This window comes from Oryzias melastigma, linkage group LG2 (genome assembly GCF_002922805.2).
Source record: "Oryzias melastigma strain HK-1 linkage group LG2, ASM292280v2, whole genome shotgun sequence".
Classification (NCBI taxonomy): Eukaryota; Metazoa; Chordata; class Actinopteri; order Beloniformes; family Adrianichthyidae; genus Oryzias; species Oryzias melastigma.
This window is the reverse complement of record NC_050513.1, coordinates 13,130,507-13,141,059: the sequence shown is the minus strand read 5'-3', so window position 1 is coordinate 13,141,059 and position 10,553 is coordinate 13,130,507. Positions and strand designations below refer to the sequence as shown.

Sequence of the window (10,553 nt, the reverse complement as noted above, 5' to 3'; positions counted from 1 at the left end):
GAAGTGAATATATATAATGTATATATATGATACATATAAAGTAAAAATGGACAGGCCACATTATCATGCATTTACGTGTTTATATAGACTTTTCTTACTAACAGTCATTTGAACACATGTTTCTTTACATGTTTCGGAAATATACTTATACTTTTTTTATAAGTCTGTGTTAAGACTTTTCGCCCGCAGCATACCCATAGAAAAACTACATTAATATTTTTGCTCTCCGCGCTAACCTGGCATTTTTAAATATTTTTTGCTGGCCAAATGTACAGACTTGCCCAATTTTCATCCCAGCACTTATCCACCCATAAGGGCAGTTGAGACTAAAGCACACAAATCCCACTGAATTCACCAAAACCTGCAGCATTTTATTGTTCTTCTTCTTTTTTGTTACTCAATTTACTTCACTTCTGTCTCTTTCCATTTCGCTCTTTGTCACCTTTGGCTCCCGTCTCCTCCGCTATCTCATCTCCTTCCATTTTTCACCCCTGTGCTCTTACTCTCTTATCTACCCTTCCTTCTGCATTCTCATCTCTCCGGTCTTTTGTCTGAGTGGACCGACAGCGCCTTCCTCTCTTTTTTTTCCTCCGCTGATAGCTTCCTGCTTTCATACGGAGACATCCAGAGCCCGACGGCAATCTGCACAATTACGTCGAGCCGTACTTTCGGGGGGAGGGGTTTATTACGCTGCCACGCCGCATCACAGCTGAAATGAGATGGGTTAAGGTGCGCGGCGTTGAGCCCGACTGTCTCGCGCCGTAAAGAACTACCCGCGACGCACACAAACACTTTTGAGTAAATTGGTGCTTTCCGAGCGACCGAGGCGATGACCTGAGGCAATTTTCAGCCTCAAAGTGAGGTGTTACAGGCGAATCTGAGTGCGGGGGAGGGTCAGCTGGACGGGCCCGCAAATTGCACATTAGAGTTCTGGTTCTGCCAGCATTTTTAACGGTTAGCTAAATTCATTTTGATTGGGCTGCCAGCTTTTGGGAGGGCACCCACTTTTTGGGGGTGAACTTGTCTTACGAATCTGAAAGGGAATTCTAATATAAGCCAAAAAAAAGTCACTGAAAAGACGTAGAAAACAAAGAAAAAAAATGCTTAACTTCCAATTGAACCGTGTAAAGCAAACAACAAAACAAGGAGGTATTGCCCTATGTTTGCTGCACGACTGGAAAACACAGCCAATAATAGCTCCGGAGAATAAAACATGATGGACAGAAGAAAAATAGTCCCATAGAGGCTTCTGTGTTTGCTTTTGAAGCCCAGAGCAGTTTGACAAAAAGAAAAAAACAACAACTTCAAAGGCTTAGAACAAGACTTGTTTGGATAAGTATTTGTACAGTTTAACAAAACTCTGGTCCTAACGGAATTTAACCAGCGTCAAACACGAGAGGTGTTTGTGGTCAAATTCTATGGGGTCAACACAAGATCATGTAAAGGGATAAATTAGAGGAAAAAAATCTTTAAAGAGATTTAAGATAAAAAAAAATGGGTGGCAATTTGGAAAAATAAAAATAAGAAATAAACCTTGTTTTATATTATATATATATATATATATATATAAAACATTGGTAAGAGGTTTAGATCTATAGTTTTGTTTGCAAGTCATAGGTATATATATATATATATATTTTCAATTTCAATATATTTGACATATATATCTATATATATGCATGTATGTATGTATGAATATATAATACAAAAAAGGTTTATTCCTTACAACTGCTGTTTTGCATCTCCCAGTCTTTCCTTTACAGTTTCAATTCATATATATATATATATATATATATTTTTTTTTTAGATATTGACCCGAGTTTTACGCGGTAGCGGCTAGGTTTAGGACTAGCGTGCAGGAAACTTGGGTTTTGTAAATTCGGGGTCTTTGTAAATTGAAACTAAATAGAATTTTATTTAGAAACTCCACGATCTTTACTTATCCGATTCTTTGTGGCTTTTCCTCTGCTTTTGTCTAGTTAAAAAAACCCCACATTTTTTGAGGTGGTGATAAAGGAGTGTCGTTTACCTGAAGAAGGAGGTCTGAAGCTGGCTTTATCTTCTGCTGAAACAAAACGCTCAGCGCCCGATTCTGCTGCTCCAGATCGAAAACTCTCGTCCGCAGCTTCAAGCATTCCTCTCTCAGATCCTAATTTTTTAAAAAAAAGCAGAAATTCATATAAATAAACAACCACAAACGTCAACAGACGTTACATTAAACATTTAGAAGCATCGAGACAGAAAGGAACAAACCTTCTGAGTGAGGAGCGCTTGCACGACTTGGTTAGCGACCTTGAAGAGACAAAAAGAAATTTGAAAATGAGAAAAACGAATGATCTACTCCTAACTGATAAACCATACAAAACTTTCTAAAAGTATTTGCACCCATCATGACTTTTTACTTTGCATATTTGCTACATTTAAATTAGATATTTCGACAAATGTTAACATAACTTAAATAATTCATACAATTTTTTTTAAGTATTTGCACCCTATGTCACTTGCCATCGTTGCCAATACTAAAAGTAATCCAGTGTTTTAAAATAAGTAAAAAAAGGTATCTGGAGAAAATACATCCCATTCTTTTATTAAAATATCATATTTAAAGTCAGTTTGGGATAGAATCAAACAATGCTTTGATAAAGTATTTGCACCCATCACGTTTTTTTTTTCTTTTTGTTAGCATTTGTAATATTTGAATGGCTTAGATCATCAAGATTCTAACTTTACCAATGTGAATACAAAAATCTGCCTTTTTTTTAAAGTAAATGCACCCTTCGTAGCTCGTACCATCTTTGGCAAAGCTAACTGTAACACTGTGTTTCAAATGATTAAAAATGTGTCTCTGGAGAAATTTTGTTCCAAACTTGGTTTTAAATATTTCAAATTTTAGTTGGAAGCTTTGAAAAGTATTTGCACCCATCCTGACTTATTATGTTGTATATCTGTCAAATATCAATAACTTAAAAAAAACCTAAATAAATGCAAATAAAAATCAAGTAAATACCATAGATGTGTTTTAAACTGAGGAAACTAACGGCCCCATGTGAAAAATAAATGTCCCCTTGCTGGGATTTTATTTTTTTATTTTATTTTATTTTTTTTTTGTTGCCATTTTTGGAAACGGTAATTGTAATAGTGTTTGAGAAGTCTTTTGTGTTGAATTTACACACACTTGGAGACTAAGAAGTACAAAGTTATTAAAAAAGAAAGTATTTGCACCCATTACGACTTTATTTTGCATATTTGTCACATTTAAATTATTTAGATCAAGAAAAAAAAATAAATATAACTAGAGGAAATAGAAAAATATTGTTTTTTTTCCTCCAAGAAACATACCTTCTTATGTGGAAAAAGTAAATTCCCCCTTGCCTACTTGTGCCATCTTTAGCACGAGTAACTGTATAATTTCAATAAGTCAAGATTTTTGAGACATTTTTTTTATTCTACTTTTAGAAATTTGTTGAATTTACACATTTGTAGAGTAATTAATGCAAAGCCTTAAAAAGTATTTGCACCCATCATCACTTTTTATTTTGCTTATTTGTTACATTTAAACTAATTAGGTTATGTATTATCATGACTTGAGTAACTACAAAAATATTCTATTATACTTAAGAAACATATAGCCCCATGTGAATAAGTAAGTGCCCCCTTAGTTACTTGTATCATCTTTGACAACCGTAACTATAAAAAGTGTTTGAAACAAGTAAAACTGTGTCTTTCTAAGAGTTTTATGGCTACCATACTTTAAAATTAGTAGAATTCACACATATTTAGAGTATAATCAATACAAAGCTTTAAAAAAGTATTTGCACCCATTTTAAATTTGTGCTTACTTAGATGATTGCTTACTTGAGTAAATATAAATATGAAACAAAGAAACCCTTGTGAAAAAAGTAAGTGCCCCTTTGTCACTTGTGAAAGTGTTTCTTGAAGACTTTAGTGCTAGCCTTCGTTTAAATTTCATTGAATTTACACACATTTGGAGGATTTTGAGATATGTTTTGCCCCGAGGAAAGACAAACAAACAGTAAACAAAGTCTTTGTCTTTTAAAGGCAGAAGATTCACAGATCCGCCGGCTGGTTTGGTATGCGTCTCAGTTGATATCTCACACCGCTCCCGCCTCCTAATGGCTGTATTGAAGGCGGCGGGATGACGCGGGAGCAGAGGTGCGCCCGGCCTAAGTGCTGCTGTGTCTGAGCTTTCGCCTCCTCCCCGCGTTCCAAACCACAGGACCGTCGGAGAATCCGCTCCGATTACCGCACATTGATTGCTCATTAATGGCGTGTGAAGCCGCTTGGCTCGCTCTGCCTTATCGAATGAGGGTAAATATGGCCAATCGAGCCCTTCCTCTAGTTACAGATCAGTGGAACTGCCAGGTGATCAAACATATTTGAGTCAACGGGCTTTGAACTGCACACAGTTGGACTTCAAACGACAAATAAGAGTGGTCGCACGCTGAATTTTAAGGAGAAACGGAGAGATTAGAACCATCATTTCTTGTTAGGGAGCTAGCGTTTGGGTTTCAACGGTCATTAAAGAGGGATCATTACTGAAGCACAGGAAAGCTGTTTGATGGAGCGGAACGACGGCGGCATTAAACGTAAAGACGCATCCGTGCAGGATGCACCTCTCAGACTGTCGTCTCCGAGCCAATTTGGCCCGCTCGTCCTTCCTGATCAAACCTCCTCGTCGGCCCCTCCACGCCAGGGCAAATTCAACCAGCAGCTTCTTGTGCCGGGACCCCAGGGGGGGGAGGGTTTCATTCCCCTCATGTGGCTCCCATAACAGCACTCTCGCAAACAACCGGAGGGCGGGAAAGTGCTGGTTGTTATGTAAAGCATCTCTTCAGCTACATCGGCTTACATCCGGCTGCTGGGAAACTCGTTTATAAACATAATCGACGTGACTTTTTGAACAAATAAAATCAAAAAAGATTTTTCTTCAATAAATTTGACCATACATTTATCCAAACTTACATTATATTTAGCCGGCCCCGCCATGGGGTGCAGGTAGAAAACCAGGGGGGGTCAAGTCCGGTTGGGCTGAGAGTTTATCTCTCAAAACTATTTAATCTATCCATAAATCCATCTTTGATCTAATGTGTTCTATAAGTTTTATGTTGAATTCTTTGCTTTTACTTGGCTAGGGACAGGCACAAGCAGCCCAGCCAGCAGGGCCAAGTGGGGTCCAAAGGGCCAAGGGGCCAAAATCCAGAAGGCACCTTAAGTCGCGGCCCGAACAGGATAAACATTTATAGAACACTTTAAAACTACATTTTTAAAACTATAGAACCATAACTTCTTGACATAATTATGAACTAGATATATACCATTACCTGTGATAATGCTAGTGTGAATACTGTAAGCTAAATTTGGCTGAAAATGCTGAAACTGATAAAATATTAGATAAATGCCAAATTTGCCTAAAAATCTAAGAAAAAAACTTAGGTTAGCTATTTTTCAGCTACATGCTAGCAGTTTTGGCTAAGCTTCAAACTAGGCTAAAAAACAAACAAACAAAAACAAAAGTAGAAATTAGCCAAAATAGGTGGACGATCAGTGGGTAGCCTCGCTACGCTAGCCTGCCACCCAGTGGACAGCGTAGCGTGCTAGCGAGCTCCGCGATATCAAGCTAGCAGTTTCCACTGTAGCGAGCTAGCTAGCTCCTTTTTAGCGAGCTCTGCTGTATCGAGTTAGGGAGCCCCACAGTAGTCAGTAGGAGTTGACCACAGTAGTTTCCATAGAAGCAATTTTTTTTTTTTGATGTGCATTGAAGACTTTTTACATTTCTGTATGTTTTGTAGGTTTTTGTTTGGATTGTTCAGATTTGAAATAAAAAAAACTCGGACCAATAACTTGTCGTCTGGCTCCAACATGGCGGCCTCCGTATTGGAAAAAAAAAATGTCAAGTGAATTGGCTTCATTTTTGTAGGAGTGATGTCACAGCTGCTCTGTCCAGTTATCTATATACAGTCTTAAACTAAACCAACAAGTTAAACCAGGATTGAGATAATTATAAGTTGAATTATACTACACCAAAAATACCAGAAAAGTTTTTGTGCAATGGACCAATAATCAGATGACACCGATTTTGACGTTTTTCCGGGTACGACAGTCACTAAATCTGGATTTATTTTCTTTTTACCGTCTGCGGTTTCAGAGGCAGAGCTTGGAGCCCTAATCAACTGAGAAAGATGAGTCATGGCCTCACTCACTGTCCACATTAATTGTCCGCATTCATCCTCTCCCTTCCAGCTGCGGCTGACAGAAACGACCAACCTGTCAGTAAACCGGAGCCGCGAGGACGGACCTCATTAAAAAGCTCACCTCCACCGTACCCTTCGTTCCCACTGAAACGCTATAAACACTCGCCCCAACATCTGGTTGAGTCACCTGTTGCCTGGAAACAAAGAGTCGGCGCTCACCTCGTCCAGGCAGCGCTCGTACTGCTCCCTCTGGCTCTCATTCTCCAGGGCCAACGCCGAGTTCTCCTCCTGAAAGAGACAAACACGCCCTCAGCGACAAAGAGGACGCTTCCTCGCAAAAGGTCAAGTGTCAGCTCTTAGCCAATAAACCAAGAAAGGTCAAGGAGGCTTGAAGTTGTGATGCTGAACTTTTTGGGGGGGCACCTAATAAGAATATCTCCTCCACGCGGAGGGGAGCGAGGCGGCTATTGATCGTCAGGAGTTTCCAATTTGTCAGAGACGAGTTGCGCATTAGGAGCTGTCAGCCCGCTCGGCTCGCTCGTCCCTCTGCCCTTTCGCCGGGGCGCCGCGGCCCCCTTGACGAAAACACGGGAAAGCTAATTACATCCAAAACTCCGCACTGAAGCCGTCTTTGGACCAAACGGTGACTAATAAAAGCTTCAGGAGCTAATTAAAAAGAGTGTTTGAGTGCCGTGTCAGTGGAGGTTGGTCTTACTCATCACTGTCATCAAAACCTCCGATATCTCTGCGAAACCGAAGGTTGTTTATAGGGGAGAGCAATCCGGACTGCTACTCTTAATTGGAAAAAAGTAATTAATTAAACATATTTGTCAAGATTGATTTACTTTTTGGCTAATTACGAATAAAGAAATATAGATTCAATTATAAAACCATAATTATCTTGTTTTATGTCGTTTTCTAAGACATCGTTTTTACGTAGCACTAACAATTCACCTCTGAGTTGTGGGCGTGGCCATTGGTGTGAAGCAACCCCGCCCACCCGTTCCCTTCCCGTTGCTGAGAACTCTCTGTTTACTAGTAAAATATCGATAGTATCGTTATTTTACATATCGATACATATCGATATGTGCATATATCGATATTTTACATCTATTCTCAAGACTGTATCGAATGGATACCAGATATCGATATTTCGATATTGTTTGAAATAGGGCTCTCAGATTTGTCGCGTTAAAAACGCATTAATCTGACATGTGCTTGACGCCGACAATTTTTTTGACGCATTAATCGCGGACTTTCTCATACGTGCCTTTCCATACCGCGCGCGCGGGCGTCCCGCCCTTTAACTCACAGGCTGCTCTCACTAGATCACGGGCGGCTCTCCAACCTCCGAGCTACGAGCTAAAACAGGCCCGGCGCTAGGACCTGGAGAGCTCCTGCACCCTAACCCGGCTCCGGTTCGCGTCCAGTACCACTAGTGATGGGTCGGTCGCGAACGAAACGGCTCTTTGAACCGGCTCTTTGAAGTGAACGACGGGAGCCGGCTCCTCGCTGGGAGCCGGAAGCCGTGTCTTTTCTCTCTCACTCCCTTTTTTTCTCCGCATGTCGCACGTGATTGGTCAATATGTGTTTGTGCCGTGAGTGTTGCGCTGAGCAGAGGAGGGGCGGTAGTTACACTGACAGCAGCAACAACAGGAGCAAAGCACACACGGAGGGAAAGCCTCTCTCTCACTATCTCTATTTCATTTATTACTGTAGTTCAGCAGAGGAGGAAAAGATTTGGTCCTGACAAAAAATGAACATGAAAGTGTTATGGAAAATTTATTTTTGATGTTTTTTATTTTATTTTACTGAACGTTGATTGAAGTTTTGAATTTAAAATGCCCTTCACTTGCACTTGGGCTTTTGTTAGGCATTTTATGTTACAGCCTTTTATTGTTAAGGAAGTTTATCTCAATACAATGTTACAAAATAAAGTATTTCTGATGGAAACTATTAATTTTACTATTCTTGTTTTCATAATTAATGTAGAACTGCTAAATTCCATGAACCACACATTTTTTTCCTTAAAAAAAGATCACATGTAAATTTGCGATTAATCGTGAGTTAACTCCAGACAAAATGCGATTAATTGCGATTAAAAATTTAATCGCCTGACAGCTCTAGTTTGAAACTTTTCACATGTTTTTATTTTTCTATTTAAAGCTTAAAAGTTATTAATGTTTATGTTTCTACTACTACTTTTGATTTTAATCGTTAAATATTTTGATTTACTTTTGTATCATAGTTTCTTTGGGTTTGTTGACATTTTTATTTAATTTTAAGAAGTTTTATTCTAATTAACTATTTTCCATTTAATTAAAAATATTGTCCTAATTCTGTTTGTATGTTTATTAAGTAAATAAAAAAATAAATTATTCACGATGATTAAAAACAATTGAGATTTTGAGGTTTACTGCGTTTTCAAAAAATATTGATATCAATATCGGCGATATGGACCAATACCAGATCAACACCTAAATGCTCAGTATCGCCTAGCCCTATCAAATATTTATAAAAAAATGAAAATTACAAAAAACACGGTTAAAAACAATTGAGATTTTGAGGTTTTTGTCACATTGACCGCATTTACGAAAAATATCGATATCTGTATCGATATCGGCAATAAGTATCGGATCAATGCTCAGTTTCGCCCTACCTCACTAAAATGGTCTTTTGTTTGGAAAAGTGGCACAAAAATCACTTCATATTCAGCATTTTTCTTAAATTAAAATATACGTTTCTGAAGATCAATCCAGCCCAAAAAAAAAACTTTTTTTTTTACTTAGAAGTTGATTCAGATCGACTGTTAAGTATCTGACACAGTCATGTTCCGAGGTCACAATCGTGGCGCCTTTTTGCTCCGACTTGGACACAAATGGCAGCCTGTGCACGTCGCTGTGATGTATCGCCCGGGTTTGGTACTTCCTGCTCCAGCTGGAGCTGCATCCATCACTCCTACCAGTGGCCTGAATAATAACCTTCTAATAAGACCATTAGAGAGGGTTTTCTGCTAAAACTTTCTCAGCTTTTCAATTTTTTTAAGGATGTCCTGGACCATGAAGAGGAACTCAAATCCCCGAAACACCTCAAAGCTGGAGTTCATTCGGGTCGAAGTTGCTCTCCGGTCGCAGAAGGATTTGATGAGCTGTCGTGCTTTGGTACAGAGGTGGGAAAGCGGGAGTGAGCAGAGGAGTAATAAAACTACCTCCAGGGTCTTCAGGCGCTCCAGAAGGAGCTTGGTTCTGTCTCTGTCTTCGTCCGCTTGGCTGCCGTCGAGCTCGGCGTCGGCCGGCTCGGCCCGCGTCGCCTCCAGGCCGACCTGCAGCTTCTGCACTTCCTCGGAGAGTTTATCCTGATTCAGAGACAGCAAAGAAGAGGTTAGAGGAGCGAGGAATAAAGAAAGAAACACAACAGATGGAAAGAGGGCAGGAGGAGCCGTGAAAGACGGGAATCCAGGGGCAGATGGGACGGCAGCCTCCACAGCAGAGTTGCTCGGCGTCCCCTAATCCCTAATCATGTTTCTCTTGTTTTCATGAAGAGAGGCAGCGACCTTCAGGGCTCGTTCACCGGCATTCTGGGATACTTAGATTTCTCTCCAGCATCACTGGGGATCGAGCTGTTTCTGTTTCTGTCTTCTCTGTTTTTGTTTTGCCTTTTTTTTTTTAACTCCCGTTTTTTTCACCTCATTGCATCTGTCATCTTTAATTAGCTGCGATAATTAGCTGCTAATTAGGCAGTGAATGAGCGGCGAGCGGCAGACGGCAGCGACGACTCGCTGAGAGATTGGTCTTGTTTTTGGAGGGAAATCTCTGGTGTCTTTCTGCTCAGTGATTTGTCAAAAAAAAAAAAAAAAATGGAGGAGAAACAAAAAACTGCAGCATCAGTCAGGCCAGACATCAGGAGCGGGGAGTTTATTGATTTTCATGGCAAGATGATTTGATTTTTACTTTTCGTTTTGTAATATTAACCTCTGGAGTGCTAATATTGGGTGGTACATGTGCTACTTTTGGTAGTATTGAATAGTACATGTGCAAGTATTGGTAGTATTGGGTAATACATGTGCTAGTATTGGAAATATTGTATACTACATGTGCTAGCATTGGTAGTGTTGGGAGTACATGTGCTAGTATTGTTAGATTGGCTAATATTGGTAGTATTGGGTAATACATGTGCTAGTATTGGAAATATTGTACAGTACTGAGCAATCATTGGTAGTATTGGGTAGAACATGTGCTAGTATTGGAAATATTGTATAGTACATGTGCTAGTATTGGTAGTATTGGGAAGTACTTGTGCTAGCATTGGTAGTATTGGGTAGTGCATGTGTTAGTATTAGTA

The 10,553-nt window shown here is 39.7% G+C and overlaps 1 protein-coding gene across 4 annotated transcripts in view; it reads right to left on the bottom strand.

The window, feature by feature from the left end:
• Nucleotides 1-10,553, bottom strand: part of LOC112156703 (nck-associated protein 5) — a 196,632-nt gene that overhangs the window by 42,258 nt on the left and 143,821 nt on the right. For all 4 annotated transcript variants that reach the window (XM_024288992.2, XM_024288994.2, XM_024288990.2 and 1 more), the window contains 4 exons: nucleotides 9,421-9,567; nucleotides 6,432-6,500; nucleotides 2,254-2,292; nucleotides 2,030-2,149 (listed from right to left, as the gene is read on the bottom strand). In XM_024288992.2, coding sequence (XP_024144760.1) covers nucleotides 2,030-2,149; nucleotides 2,254-2,292; nucleotides 6,432-6,500; nucleotides 9,421-9,567 — 375 coding nt within the window. The remainder of the gene's footprint in view (nucleotides 1-2,029; nucleotides 2,150-2,253; nucleotides 2,293-6,431; nucleotides 6,501-9,420; nucleotides 9,568-10,553) is intronic.